Source organism: Benincasa hispida, chromosome 11 (assembly GCF_027475165.1).
Source record: "Benincasa hispida cultivar pf3 chromosome 11, pf3_genome.v1.1, whole genome shotgun sequence".
NCBI classification, from domain to species: Eukaryota; Viridiplantae; Streptophyta; class Magnoliopsida; order Cucurbitales; family Cucurbitaceae; genus Benincasa; species Benincasa hispida.
The window spans coordinates 55,999,601-56,016,018 of NC_143488.1; the positions used below are offsets into that span (position 1 = coordinate 55,999,601).

At 37.2% G+C, this 16,418-nt stretch overlaps 1 protein-coding gene across 1 annotated transcript; it reads right to left on the reverse strand.

Moving 5' to 3' along the window:
- Window positions 1–1,094: 1,094 nt before the first annotated feature.
- Window positions 1,095–2,552, reverse strand: LOC150032753 (uncharacterized). The gene is made up of 3 exons (XM_090307011.1): window positions 2,351–2,552; window positions 1,844–2,218; window positions 1,095–1,546 (listed from the first exon to the last, which is right to left on the reverse strand). Exons 1-3 carry the CDS (start codon window positions 2,550–2,552, stop codon window positions 1,095–1,097), a joined length of 1,029 nt encoding a protein of 342 aa, XP_090163137.1.
- Window positions 2,553–16,418: the final 13,866 nt, after the last annotated feature.

Here is a 16,418-nt window from a genome sequence, read left to right on the forward strand (position 1 = left end):
CATCGCTGCATGGGCATGGCCGCTCGATAGGATCGGCAGAGCTCGACGCATGATGCTTGGCACATGCATGGGTAATTGGCAGGCTCGACAGTGCTCGACGCATGGGCTGGGTACATCGATGCATGGCTGGGCAGTTTGGCCACGCTGCTCGATGCATGGCTGGGCGTCTGGCCGAGGCTGCTCGACGTATGTCTGGGCATTTGGTCGAGGTTGCTCGATGCATGCCACCCTCCAGCCCTTGTGCCATCCCAATGCCTTACCCTCGGCTGCCATCCTTCAACCGCCTGCCACCGTTCAATGCACCCTTCCATTTTCCTTCCTTCACCCGCATGCTATCCACCAACAACCCTTCCAATGCATCAATACACCCTTCCAACGCATGAACACAATTTTTATACTTAGCCAAATTTCCAAATTTTTCCCCAAAAGTCCAACTTCCAAATTTCCTCTTTTCTTCTAATTTTTCACCCTTTTCTCTACCATTTCACACTAGTTTCCACATTAACCTACTCACCTCACTGGTCTCAGTAGGGAACATACTCAAGTAGAGAAATTAGGATTCGGGGCTCATATTTACCTCCCCCTTATGAAAATTTCGTCCTCAAAATTTCGCTATAAGTCTGTCAATTAAACAATTGCGGATACTTGTTTCTGATTTGCTCTTCGGCTTCCCATGTTGCTACTTCCATGCTATGGTTTTGCGACAGTACCTTTACCAATGGGATTGTCTTATTCCTTAAGATCTGTTCCTTTCTGTCAAGAATCTCCACTGACTCTTCCTCATAAGACAAATTCTCTCTCAACTGTACCGGTTGCTCAGGCAACACATGGGTAGGATTTGGCACATACTTTCTAAGCATTGCCACATGAAAAACATCATGAATACGAGATAACTCTGGAGGTAAATCCAATTGATATGCCATCAGGCCAACTCTTTCTATTATCTCGTAGGGTCCAATATATCTCGGGCTTAATTTCCCTTTCCTACCAAACCTGAGTATTCCTTTCCACGGAGATAACTTAAGAAATACTTTATCACCAACTTCGAACTCCAATTCTCTTCTCCGCTTATTGACATAACTCTTTTGCCTATCTCAAGCTGTCTTAAGATTATCTCTTATAATCTTAACGCTGTCTGATGTCTGTTGCACGAGATCTGGACCTAGTAATTTCTTCTCACCTACTTCATCCCAACATATCGGAGCTCTACATGACCTTCCGTATAGTGCCTCATATGGTGTCATCCCGATACTCGAATGGTAACTATTTTTATACGCAAATTCGATTAACGATAGATGCGTATCCCAATTTCCCTTAAATTGCAATATACACACTCTCAGCATGTCCTCTAATGTCTGGATTGTCCGCTTAGACCGACCATCTCTTTGTGGATGAAAAGTGGTACTGAAATATAACTTGGTTCCCATAGCTTTCTGCAAACTAGGCCAAAACTTCGATGTAAATCTGGAGTCTCGATCCGATATAATTGAAATTGGAGCTCCAAACTGACTCACAACTCGATCCACATACAACTTAGCTAATTGGTCTAGGGTAAAAGTAATTTTAATAGGTAAAAACTTAGCTGTTTTTGTCAATCTATCCACAATTACCCATATACCATCATAGCTCGCTGGTGTCCTAGGTAATCCAAACAGGAAATCCATCGTAATATGCTCCCACTTCCACTCTGGTACTGGGAGTGGATTGAGTAATCCTGCTGGCCTCTATCTGTCCGGTTTAACTTGTTGACATATTAGACCCCTGTCAACATACTCCGCTATTTCTCTTTTCATACCAGGCCACCAATACGATCTCTTTAATGTTCTATACATCTTCGTACTACCTGGATGCATAGCATAGGCCGAACTATGTGCCTCTTCTAGAATAGCTTGTTTAAGTGCTAAGTCCTTAGGTACGCATACCCTTCCTTCTTTTAGTAGCACTTTGTCAGCTCTTAATTGATAGTCCGTCCTTAATCCTTTACTTACTTCTTCAGCTAACTTTTGAATATCAGAATCCTTTAATTGCTCACGTATAATATTTTCTACGAGAGTAGGACGCACTTGAAATGAAGCTAGTAAATCTTCTGTTTGACTGATTGATAATGTTGCCCTAGCATTATACCACTCATGAATCAGTGTACCCTTCACTGAATTGATACTAGCTCTAGCTGATCTAGTTTTTTGACTTAGAGCGTCAACTACCACATTTGCTTTTCCTGAGTGATAGTCAATGGTACAGTCATAATCTTTGATCAATTCGAGCCATCTTCTCTGTCTCAAGTTCAGTTCCTTCTGATCAAAGATATACTTCAGACTCTTATGATCTGTGAATATATGACAACGCTCACCAAACAAGTAATATCTCCACAACTTTAGAGCTAACACAACTGCTGTTAACTCCAAATCGTGCATAGGGTAGTTACATTCATGCTTCTTTAACTGTCGAGAAGCATAAGCTACTAACTTTCCCTCCTGCATTAGCACACATTCTAACCCTTGTCGGGATGCATCAAAATAGACTTCAAACTCCTTACTTGGTGTAGGTAGCATTAATACTGGTGCTGACACTAACCTCTGTTTCAATACCTAAAAACTATGCTCGCATTCTGGTGACCACTCAAACTTTGCATCTTTTCTGGTCAATTTTGTCAACAGCAAAGCTATCTTAGAAAAGCCCTCCACGAATCTCCTATAATAACTTGCTAAACCCAGAAAACTACGTACTTTGATTACATTCAGGGGTCATTCCCAATTGATTATTGCTTCTATCTTTTGGGAATCTACGCTAACTCTGTCAGCGGAAACTATATGCTCAAGACATACAACTTGGTTTAACCAAAAATCACACTTACAAAATTTGGCATATAACTTCTTTTCTCTTAGCATCTGCAACACCATCCTCAGATGTTCTTTGTGCTTCTCTGCACTACTAGAATACACTAGTATATCATCTATGAAATCTATCACAAACTGATCCAGATGATGATGAAATATCCTATTCATCAAATCCATAAATACCGCAGGAGCATTTGTCAATCCAAACAGCATTACTAGGAACTCATAATGTCCATACCTAGTTATGAATGCAGTCTTGGGAACATTTGTGTCTTTCTCCCTTAACTGGTGATAACCTGATCTCAAATCTATCTTAGAGAACACCGTGGCTCCCTTTAACTGATCGAAGAGATCATATATACGAGGCAATGGGTACTTATACTTAATGGTCACCTTATTCAACTGTCTATAGTCTATGCATAATCTAAGAGTACCGTCTTTCTTCTTAACAAATAAGATCGGCACTCCCCAAGGCGACACACTAGGTCTAATGTACCCCTTATCCACAAGTTCATGTAATTGAACTTTTAATTCCTTTAATTCCATTGGTGCCATCTTATATGGTACCTGGGATATAGATGTTGTACCCAGAACTAACTCAATAGTAAACTCTATTTCCCTGTCAGGTGGTAAGCCTGGTAACTCTTCAGGGAACACATCTAAGAATTCTTGTACCACATGTATATCCTCAAGTCTCATTTTCTTATCCTGTGAAACTGCTACATAGGCTAAATAGGCTTCACATCCCTTACTCAGCAGTTTTCTAGCCTTCACTGCTAATATTAAACTTCCTGGAAGTATTCTTTTACTTCCTACCAAGGTTATCTCTTTTTCACCCAGTTTTCTAAACACTATTTCTCTCTTAAAACAATCCATAGTGGCATAGTGTTTACTTAGGAAATCCATACCTAAAATAACATCAAACTCTAGTAATTCTAATGGAATCAAGTCAACCCCTAAACTCTGATTTCCAAGAATTACTTCACAATTCCTGTAATACTCATGTACAACTAGAGTATCTCCTACAGGCATAGAGATAACCCAATCCTCATTTATACACTCAGACACTCTATCTATATATAATGCACACATGCTAGATATGAATGAGTGCATAGTACCAGGATTAAATAATGCATAAGTGGATTGATTACATAAAGTTATTGTACCAGTTACGACATCTGGAGCTTCTTCCGCTTCCTGGTGTGTCATAGCGTATACTCTACCCTGCTGCTGCTGCTATTGCCATTGCTATTGGGGTCGTCCAGCTATCCCCTTCTGCTAAGCTGCACTGGATCCTTCACCTCTAGTTTCGATCGCTCTGGGTTGGTCTATAGTCTGGGTAACTCCTCTTTGCTCATTCTGTGCTCCATGACCTAGCTGAGGAAAATCTCTTTTGTAATGCCCCGCTTGTCCGCACTGGAAGCACACATTCCTGTTGCCATAAATACCTCCTGTATGGGGCCTACCACAGTTTACACAAAGTGGTTTCCTCCGTGTACTAGCTACTGATTCGCTAGCACGAATTGATACCGATCTATCACTCAGTCCAGCCGCAGGTCTTGACCTCTTTCGACTCGAACCTTGTTGGCTCGTACCTCCAAAACTCCTCATACCCGACTGTCCAGAGAACGGGAGTCTAAATCTCTTATTTCTCGTTTCTTCAGGCATCTTAAACTGCCCTTCACTTGATTGGAGTATATCTTCCCTCGCTACACTGTGCTCTACTCGGATAGCGGTCTCAACTAACTGAGTGAAAGTCACCCAATTGGATGTAGAGGTAACGGGTGTTCGTATCTTTCTTCTCAGGCCATTCTCAAATATTCTACACCTCTCATTCTCTTTCGCAATGATCGGAAGGGCATACTGAGATAACTCAGTAAATCTTTACTCATACTCAGCAACCGTCATCACTCCCTGAGTTAGCCTAAGAAACTTCTCCCTCTTCGCTTCCTTAAAATCACTAGGGTAGTATTTATCCTCAAATACTTGCCTAAACTCAGGCTAAGTCATAGTTTCCAAACTACTCCTTCTAGCCTCTATCATTTTCCACCACTTCTCAGCCCCTTTCTGCAGCAAGAATGCCGCTAACTCGACCTTACGATCCTCAGGGCACCTCATAACCTTAAAACATTTCTCAGTCAAATCCAACCAGACCTCAACATCTACTGGATCTGTGGCTCCCTCGAACATCGTGGCTCTTAAAGCTTTCAGCCTCTTGACGCTGAATTTCTTTTCTAGATCAGTCTGAATCGATCCTACACTCGCTACCAATCTCTGAGTGATTCTATCAAACACTTGATCCTTCATCTGGGAATCTATATCTACCAGTGGTGTACTCGACTCGTTCGCAGAAGTCGCTTCTTACTGAGTCTCTAACTTTTTTCCCCTTCGGATCTGGTCCCGTCTATCTTCAGGACCTCCGCTGGTAGGGTCAACATTCTATTCCTTAGTCTGTTTGCTCCGCCTACCACTTCTCCTCAGCATCTTTGCCTAGTTATTAAGTACACATGTTAGGGACTCATTTATGGGACTTAATCTAATACATGAACAATCTCTTTCACCCAAAACCTTATGCTCTAATACTAAGCTAGCTCAAACCTTCCCAAGTTTACATATACCTTTTCTCTGATACCAAGCTGTCACACCCCGCCCAAACCACCCTCTTAGCCTAAAAAAGGGCGTGACTGACCGCAGTTATCAACCCTTTCGTTGACATTTATTGCCTAATAACTCTTAGAAATAACTCTGATACCAAAATATAACTCATATACAGCGGAATGTCTTTAGGCCAAACATTTATTAATTTAGAAGCATAACATGTTTAGAGTCATTACAACACTAGATTCACAAGTCCCAAAGCCCAAAACCCTAGTCCTTATATGAACAACAGTAACGTGTGTACAATATAATAGTAACCACCGAACAGACGGGTTACAATATCTTTATCCTTTAGTGGCAGAGCAGATGCAGAGCTTATCTTCTGAGGATTTGACCGCTACTTGTGGAGGGGAAAAAAAAACATTTGAAAACGGGGTGTAAACATTTTCTAAGCATAAAGCATATAAAGTTGTTTTAATCATAAAACAGTAAAACTGTTTCTCAGTGGATAATAACCCCACTGTAGGTAAAAACAATCCCAACACCAACTGCTAGTCAAGAGAGAACCCTTTTGCTCAATTTCTGACTCTATCTACCTATGTGCACGTGGTCATACTAAGTACCGTCATACCTTAGGCACTTCTGCTTAGATACCTTCTCAAATGTCCTTCAGTATCGAGCTACTAGGATACCTTCTCAAATGTTCTTCAGTATCCAGTGGATTTGGTACCTTCTCAAACGTCCTTCAGTACCAATAGATACCTTCTCAAATTTTCTTCAGTATCTAGTTGGACGGATACCTTCTCAAACGTCCTTCGGTATCGCGTTTTAAGTAAAACTAGTCATAAATGACTTTCTCTTTAAAGCATGTAAAGTATAACAAATAGAAAAATATAGCTTTAAAGATACTAACACATGCTGAGTATATTTAACACATATAAATAGTTTTTCAACAAACTTCTCAAACATGTATGCGTTTAATACATAACTCATGGTTTGCTTGGAAATCACTTTGTAAAACTAGCTGGCATGAGAATAATCTTCTTTAAAACTTCCTTCAGTAAAACATTGTAAATCAAACATTTTAGTCAAAATGTTTTAGTCACTCACCTCAATCGGTTAGGAACTTTTCACTCTAGTAGTTCCTTTTCTACCTCGGGCTCCCTTTTCACCCCTAGAATCCAGATTCAACTTACATCTTAGATTACTCATAGTTCTAAGCCTTATTTCTAGATACTTCCTTCTAAAAATTTATTCTAAAATATCTCAGGAAGCTTACCTAAAATATGAGCTCAGAACTCGTCGTGGTTTGGCCGAAATCTCAAAATCTTCAAGACTGATCCAAGCTTATCCGACACCCTGACCCTTATGCCATCTTCGCAGTTTCCAGCCTAATTCCTTCAATCTTTTTCTTCAATAGCCCTACCCTGAAAACTAGACTTCCAGAGCTTTCAGGTGGCTTTAAAATCACTCCAAACGCACCAGTAATTTGGGAGAACTCCTCGTCCCAATTTGATATTGCTTTCTAGACTTCACTGTCCAATGCATCCTCTTTGAAATTCTATGACCAACGCATGGATTTTGGCTTCAACGCAAGGTTTGCTCAACTCTCCCACTCTTTTTACTGTATTTTGAATTGTGATATGAAAATGAAGTCTTCTGGCACTATTTATAGGCGTCCAAACCTTCTCCAAAGTCGACACCACCTACTTGGTTGCATGTACAAGTGTTTCTCCCTCACATTACCAACACATCTTTTTGATCAGCCCAATCTAAGTGTCTTTCTCCCATGTAGCCAACGCATGAGCTTCCAATCTGATGCAACCACCTCAAATTCTTAAGGCTTAAGGCTTCCTCCCAAGAAGACAGATGGTTTGATAACATTTTCTAGGTGATATCATCCTTTATATGCATCCAACTCTTGGTTGTTCAACGCATAGTCCATAATCAACGCATAGCCTATAACCAACGCATAACAAGCTAACTTACTACCATCGCAACTCAACTTAGCCATCGCAAGAGCCAGCCATCACCAACGCATAGGTGGCCACTCATCCTCGATGCATGGCTTACTAGGTATCATCGCACGGCTTGCTTGGCATGGGCGTATGGTGCTTGGCATAGGTGCTGGTGACCGATGCATGGGTGTGCTGCATAGACTAGCCGCTCGACACATGGGCGTGCTGCATAGGTTGGCCATCGCTCGCTGCATAGGCATCGACGCATGGGCATGGTTGCTAGGTAGGCTCGACAGCGTTTGATGCATGGCGCTTGGCACACGCATGGGCGTTTGGCAGGCTCGGTAGTGCTCGACGCATGGGCTGGGTACATCGACGCATGCCTGGGCAGTTTGGCCGAGGTTGCTCGACGCATGGTTGGGCGTCTGGCCGAGGCTGCTCGATGCATGGCTGAGCATTTGGCCGAGGTTGCTCAATGCATGTCACCCTCCATCCCTCGTGCGATCCCAATGTCTCACCCTCGGCTGCTATCCTTCAACCACTTGCCACCCTTCAACTCACCCTTCCATTTCCTTCCTTCAGCTGCATGCCATCCATCAACAACCCTTCCAATGCATCAATACACCGTTCGAATGCATCAACACACAATTTTTATACTTAGCCAAATTTCCAAATTTTTCCTCAAAAGTCCAACTTCCAAATTTCCTCTTTTCTTCTAATTTTTCACCCTTTTCTCTACCATTCCACACTAGTTTCCACATTAACCTACTCACCTCACTAGTCTCGGTAAGGAACATACTCAAGTATGAAATTAGGATTCGGGGTTCACACGTTTGGACACCAAATGAGTTCCTAAAATTGTCTAGCACATGACTTTTTTTATCATTTTGAACCCTTGGTTCCATTTTCAAGTTTTTACCCAGCGGAATGTTTGCGCATAAAAATTGGCCCTTGCAGCCGTTTAGAGCACCAAATGAGCTCTGTTCCTAAAATCGTCTGGCGCACGACTCTTTTCATCATTCTGAACCCCTAGGTCTGTTTTTGCATTTTCGCCTGGTAGAAAGTTTGCGCACAAAATTGGGCCCCAAGACAGCACCACCAGGCCCAAGAGCCGTTTGGAACACCAAATGAGCTTCGTTTTGAAAATCGTCTGGCGCACGATTTTTTTTAAAATTTTCTTAACCTCTGGGCCCGTTTCTGCGTTTTCATCCGACAGAAAGTTCGCACAAAAAATTGTGCCCTGAGCAGCCCCGTCAAACCTAGGAGTCGTTTTGGGCCCCAAATTAGCTTCATTCCCAAAACCATTTGGCGCACTACTTTTTTTATCGTTCTGAACCCCTGGGTTTGTTGTCGCGTTTTCTCTTAATGGAAAGTTCACGCACAAAAATTGGTCCTTACGGCAGCCCCGTCGGGCCCGACAGCTGTTTGGGGAACCAAATGAGCTTCGTTCCCAAAATCGTTGGGCGCACGACTTTTTTCTTCATTTGGAACCTCTAGGTCCGTTTTGGCTGTTTCACTCGACGAAAATGCACAAAAATTAGGTCTCTGGGTAGCCCCGTCGGGCCCGGAAGGCATTTAGGGCACCAACTGAGCTCCGTTCCCAATATCGTTTGACGCACGACTTTTTTCACTGTTCTGAACCCCTGAGTTCGTTTTGGCCGTTTCTCCCGGGGGAATGTTCGTGAACAAAAATTGGGCCTCGAGGGCAGCCCCGTCAGGGGCGAGAGCCGTTTGGGGCATCAAATGAGCTCCGTTTCCAATACCATATGGTACAAATTTTTTCATCGTTCTGAAGCCCTGACTTCATGTTTTTTTATTGAGTACATCAGATATGCTTGCCAAGATATAGGCTCTCGCCTTCTCATTAGCCCGAACCCATTTATCATAGGTTTCTCAAAAATTTCGGTTAGCATTTGAACTAGGAAGAGGAGGACATTCCTCCGTTAAAACAAACCTCAAGTCGTCAACCACTAGTATTATGTTTATGTTCGATTTCCAGTTAGAGTACCTTTCTCTGTTGAATTTATCAAAAGCAAGAAGTTGTATAATCGAGTTTGACATTGCTGTAAGATGAACGAACTCTATTGAACTTATGCATCTAAATCCAATTTTAGCAAAAGTAATAAAGTGTCCATATTTCTTTATTTATTTGCAATAATACTTTAGTGAGTTAGAGTAGATCCTACCGGAGGCAGTTAAATACTCCTTCACTAAAGCAAAACAATCTTGGTCAAATACTATATCCAGAATAACTCTTATTCCTATAGTTGTTTCGTTACCGTTTTTGGTCAAGAACTTTACTAACATTTAGTAACTCTGGTAAGTGTGACCCACCATTTTCAGATTCTAAACGATATGAACATGCTCCTGAATTGGAAGACAATGTTCAAGACGAAATTATAAAACCTTATTCATTTATGAAGCTTGGGCTGTTCCGAATCCTATGTTACAACCCTCCGAAGGGATCACCACGGTTAACGACTAGCTAGTGTCGCCTAAAAACGACAACATGTGTAACATAGGAATCTCACGGTTCAAACTAATGGAGGAGACCGTAGAATATGTTGACACATTTCCTTCACCCACTTACTATGAATGACTTCCCCAATGCACCTTTGTTATTGACCCATGCAAACACTTTTCGAATGGAGTAGTCGCAGTAAAAGCAACACGAAGCCGAGCATGGATCTCATGGTGTGAACTCTTGGAGACGTGAGAGCTAAAAATGATATATCGTATATATTGTTAAATCTCCCACTGAAGTCTTCTAAATGTTTGGGTATTCTTTTACTTAGCTATATTCTGGCTAATTTAAAGAACCTAAGTCTATATGATTTATCTAAGTATAACGTTTATATTTGGATTTTAACCTACGATGTCTATGTGTTAAACCAATTTAAACCTCAGACCACTCACGCAAGCTCATCAAACTGGTTAACAAAGCTCAACATTTCGGTCATAATCCTTAGTTAGGAGGTGTTACGTAAACCATTGATTTAAATACCTCAAGTCTTAGTCAGGATTATGAACCGATTGAGTTTGTAACTAAATTTTATAAGATAATGACCTATTTTAACTTTTAAAACAAGTTGTTAACCTAAGTGGGCATGTTGTTTATCTTTGTTATAGATGTTAATGTCTAATCTAATTTTATAACAACTTATAAAACAATAGACATGCTATCCATCCACAACACACATCAAAGGCATTCAAAATTAACATAACACTTATATTAATTTTTAGAAACTCTAAACATGCATATTATATATTATAACTAACTTATAACATAATATTATGCATGCAACATGCTTTCTTATGGTGGGATTTTAAATCTAAATGACATACTATATGTATAAACATGTTTAATTAAAATATAACATACATCACATGCATAAAATATTTAAACAACACTAATATGGTTCAACTTTGGCATCCTAAGCAAGCAAAACAACTAAATTATATACAAAAGAAAACTAAAAAAAAGTTTCAAAGCTGTCTGGACCACTCGACTCGAACCAAACCAAACCTGAATCAGCCTCTAAAAGCTCCAAAAATGGTTGAACCGGTCTAAATCGGGCTGAATCGAACCAAAAATCCTCAAAACTGGTTGAACCAGTTTAAAACGCACGAACCGCCTTTTTGGGTTGGGATGAGCAGCATTGCAATGCTCATCCTAGCTTATGACTCCACGGCTCGAACAAGAGTAGCGTTGCAATGCTCTCCTCGCAGCGTCGCGACGCTGAAAAGCAGAAGCTTGATTCCAGGTTTTTGCAACTCGACCATGCTTGCTTTGATCTTTAAATACAACCTAATTTGGACTCTATTGAATCTAATAAAATTATAGACTCTAGAGCACATTTAAGCTCATCAAACAAGAGCCAATTACAAATTAAACTTTATAATCAAAGAGAAATCTAATGCCAAAGTTGAATTTCAACCATATCAGTCACAGAAACATGCAATCTTAGAAATTCACCCACCAAACTCATATTAATGATAATTGAGTGCTTAAATCATGCTCTGATACCAATTGCTAGATTAAACTAACATGCAGCCAGAAAATCAGAATCAATAAGCACTCTAATTATACTTAATTTGAGTTTAAAACATGAATTGAAATAAAATTTCAAAGAGAAGGGTTTCAAGAAGTACAATCTTTGATAAATCTCTTCAATACCAGCTTCTCTCCACAAATTAGATCTTCAAATCAGTGAAAGACCACCACAGAGACTTTCTCTACTATTCTCTAACTCAGATTGAGAGGTGAAATCTCTGAATTGAAGCTAAATTTGAAGGAGAGAGAAGAGGGTTTGAAGGGTTAAAATTTCTACTTGTTATTAATCAACATGAATTCCCCCATAATTGAAGTTCAAAACTTCAATTTATACAAGAGACCATGCATTATAGATTAATACATCTGATGCCACTTCAATTTCCATTGAAATTGAAGTGGCATAAGGTGTATTTTGAATGGGAAAAACCAAGTTGAAATATTTAACTCAATTTTAATAAATATAATTTGTTTAATTAATTTTAATTTAAAACTAATTTTTCAAAAATCAAATTTTAGTTTAATTTTTCAAAGATAATTTTACGAGATAGTAGAGGGACCTTATAGACCTACAGATCATGAGCTTCAATGATTTGAGATTAATTGGCTAAACTCTTTAGATTGTATTAATCAATATTCGTTAACTATCGAGACACACCAGCTCGATAATTTCACTCTCCTCACTATAGATATATTTCTGTCCATTTTAACCATAACCAGTAAGTTGATCCTCGTCGTTCGTATTTACAGCTAGATCAAAATTATCGTTTTAACCTGTGTAAATACATCTTACTCCTTAAGCTCCCACTGATCCTCTATTAAACAATTGGTTTATAGTCCAACTTATAAACCATGACCCTCTCAACCGTGAGAGGGTGGGACCGCGTTGTTCAAGACCAGGAATCGGTGTTTAAGAGAACAACCTATCTGCTAACCCTAAATTTGGTAGGAGTGAGTTTCATCTTGCAGAATTATGTCCCCAGCTATTAATCTGATCTTATCCCCAAAATGGGAGGATTATTGAGCAGTACTACTGGACTACTCTCAACTATACAGATCAAAGGATAATCCAAAAAAAAAAAAAAACAGGTGTTCATAGTTAGCTCAAGATTAAGATCGAGTTACCCTAGGTCATTGAATTTGAAATAGTTAATTTTAATAGTAAACAATCGTTATAAATGAATATTTCGAGGACCGGTCTTATGCAAACTCATTGCATATGATGCCCCCACTCACACGTCTCCACATGAATGATTTTTGGATCACATCATTTGTATCGGTATGCAAAATGGGTCGCATCCAATAGTGTCACCAGGATGAGGTACCCAATCTCATCATATACTTATAGATCATTTTGGCTATATACTAAAACTTGATCATCTTTTATGTCGCCACATAAAGTTAAAGTATTCATATTATAGTCATGGATTTGTTTATTGAATTTTTATAATAGAATACAATATCAATAACAATTTATTGAATAAAATACTCAATAAATAGTACTTTTATTGTTAAATAGAATATGTTAACAATATTTACGACTACGAGTTTTAGGACATTCTCAACAAAAAGTCTTTATATCATAATATACATTTTATCCTACCATTTATGTTATAGAGATTTTAATCTTTTAGTCTAAGACGAAATATATACAAGTATATCCATGGTTTCTTTCGTTGTTTTTTGAAATAATATCAAATCTTACTATTTTAAATGAAAAAAAAAAATATTTCATTCAATATTAAAATTTCACCTTAAAAATTTATGCCTAAGAAATATAAATCATGTGCATCACACGTGTTTGATCACTAATACCTCTTAATGATTAAAAGATGGAAAAAGTGTTAAATTTTTTTATAATTAAAAAGATATATATGGTATATGCTTTTTCTGAAAAAAAAAAAAAAAAGAAAAGAAAGATGAAAAGCGTGTATTTAAAAATGGGAAGGATAAATTTTAAAACGAAAAGAAAAGCTTGTGACTTAAAAGGATGTCATATGTTCAACTTGTGACCTATTAAAAACTACAATAATTTTCTAATTAATTTTCAAACTACAATATTTTTCTAAATATTTTCCAAGTCTACAGTATCTTTCCAATTTTTCCTATACATACATATGTATAACTTCTCAATAATAAATAGTTTTATTTCCTTTTCCTTTTCAAACTCTCAAAATCAAAAGCTCAAATCTTTTATCAGTTAACCCAATATTTCAAATCTTCTCCAATGTGTCAAATCTTCTATCACTAAAAAATCATTGAATCATCTTAACATGCTAATTTGATTTTGGCCTCAAAATTCAATATGTAACCCAAAATAATTCAAGATAATTAAAATACATATTACCAAAAAAATTGGGAGATTACATTTTTTCCCTATTGAGAAACTTTCGTCTTCGAAAGTTCTAATACTGAACGAGCTCTAAGTACTTTATCCTGATCCCATCCTCTCATTCCTATATTGTCTCTTCAAACTATTGATTTTGTCATAGAACTTTTACTAAGCCATCTCCTGATTGTGTCAAGTTTTCACTTCTCTTGCAAGAACCTGCTTAGGTAACGATCTGACTTTTTGAGACTACTAATAGAGACGTTACCTTCTGCATTTATAAATGCTAAAGTAAACTCTTTACAAATTGTGAGAAAATTAATTGACTTTTATTAAGTAAATAACTATAAGAGAATGAAAATTCAATTAACTTAAAACCTTAGTTGGGGGTCCCATAAAAACATAAATCAAAACTAGAAAATTTCATAAAATGTTTAAATAAACAAATATCAAAATTCTGAGTTCAAACATTAAAGTTGAAATTTAAAACATGAAATTGGTGACCGAAGCATCTGACTGGTCCCATGACTCAAACATAAAGATTTAAAAAAGGTAAAGACTTAGAGACAGTAAATATAGTGATAAAGCTCTGAAAAAGTTTTGTCAACTAAACGATATTATCCATGAAGTTACCACACCTTATCCTCCCAAACAAAATGTCATAGCTAAACTTAAAAATAGAACCCTAAACGAAATGATGAATGTATGCTTTTAAGTTTTGGGTCACTTGATAACATGCAAGGAAAAACCATACTTTTTGCCTGTTTTATTCTCAATCATGTTCCTCACAAAAGCTAGATGAGGCACAATAAGAGTTATGGAAAGGTTAGTCATCTAACATCAACTATTTGAGAGTGTAAGGATGTTTAACTAAAGTAGTATATCCAAATGTTCAAGAAACATATGTTGAATCGATATGGTAACCCTAGAGGGGGTGAATAGGGTTAAACTTTTTTTTTTTTCTAAATTAACCCAATTAAACTAATTAATACACTTTTTATAAATAATAAAAAAAATTCAAATTATGCAACAAATAAGATGACAAAAAATATGATAATTTTATCAAATTTGAGCAAATAAATAAGAACAAACTAAAACATACAATAAATTGCTTAAATTAATTATAAAAATAAAAAGGAAAGAATTAGAGAAGAAGACACCGTAATTTTTATAGTAGTTCGGTCAACTCGACCTACTCCACTCCCCAGGTGCCTCTTGGGAATTTGAATAAAATCTTTCCAACCCTTTCCATGGATTAGAGCCCAACCGTTACACCACCGCTCTTTTTACGGGTTCAAGAGCAAACCCGATCCTTTCCACGGTTTAGGATCAAACCGTTACAAATGTTGGAATTTTTGAAGAACACAATACAACTCTCACTAGAGTAGATTTACAAGTTTAGCACTCAACAAGTTTATGAACTTAGAGAGAGCAACAATGGAACTTTTGAGTTTTTGAGGATTATGAAATGTAAAATTTGTTTTTTTTTTAAAAAAAAAATTGGAGAGGAAGATGGTTTATATAAAGATGGAAAAATTTTTAGAAACTACAATTAATTTGGACCATTGGATTTTGTAAAAGAAAAATTAATGGTGGAGATTTTAAACTAAACTAGTCGTTAGATACAAACAAAATAAAATATTAAATTCATTTTCTTTTGAAATTCCTTTTCTTTTTAAAATTAATCCAAAAAATAAAAAAACATACCATGTGTCAAAAACTAGTAGTTATACACAAACATAAAATAATATTAAATTTATTTTCCTTTTAATTCATTTTCTTTTTAAATTCATTCTCTTTAAAGTCAATCCAAAAATAAAAAACATACCATGTGTAAAAAACTAGCCGTTAGACAGAAACATAAAATAATATTAAATTTATTTTCCTTTTAAATTTCTTTTAAATTTCAATTTTTTTTTTTAAATCAATCCAAAAATCAAAAGTCTATCATATGTTAATCTCTTAATGATCCACCATTCAACCAATATACTGCCACATGTCTACATGCAAATGATCTGATTATGCCACATCATCCACAACAGTATTTTCTCTATAGACTTGTTTCGGTCATATCGTCTTCGTTTTAGCTCCGATTTGAGTGATTCAAGAGGTGTTGGAATCGTTGTCCCGAGCTCTACGCTATGGACATATAAAATACTAAGATTTTCAGTAAAAAAATTGAATTTGTTATCATCAAATCATTGATTAATTAATTAATTAAAATTAATTAATTTGAGATTAAGTGTCAAAAAGCCAACCATCTACCTACAACAAATGGAAAACTTTTCATGACATAAGTAGAAAACAAAAACTAGGGAGGGGAGAGAAAAAAACTAATATAATAGTCAAATTTGCATGTTTAGGTGGGAGAAAACAGAATTTTTTGAAAATTTCAAAATTTATGACAGTTTTGTGGGAATTTAGGATTGAAATTAACGGTCAGTAAAGAAAAATGATTAATTAACGGTCATTAGATGGCGGTCATATCGTCCATCATATGTTAGCAATTTAGGATTGAAATTAACGGTCATTAAAGAAAAATGATTAATTTTTTATTATTTCTTAAATATAAGAAAACAATAAAGGAGCATTTTTGTGGGAAAAGAGGGAAATTTTCAAATTTTTAGAAATTTATGGCAATTTTT

Excerpts from the sequence above, each read along its gene's own strand:
- LOC150032753 (XM_090307011.1), bottom strand. The coding sequence starts at position 2,552 with ATGCTACCTACACCAAGTAAGGAGTTTGAAGTCTATTTTGATGCATCC. Across the intron at positions 2,219-2,350 it reads GTGGAGATATTACTTGTTTG|GAAAAGCAAATGTGGTAGTT; the intron begins GTGAGCGTTGTC and ends ACTATCACTCAG. Across the intron at positions 1,547-1,843 it reads GGCCTATGCTATGCATCCAG|ACCAATTAGCTAAGTTGTAT; the intron begins GTAGTACGAAGA and ends CTTTTACCCTAG.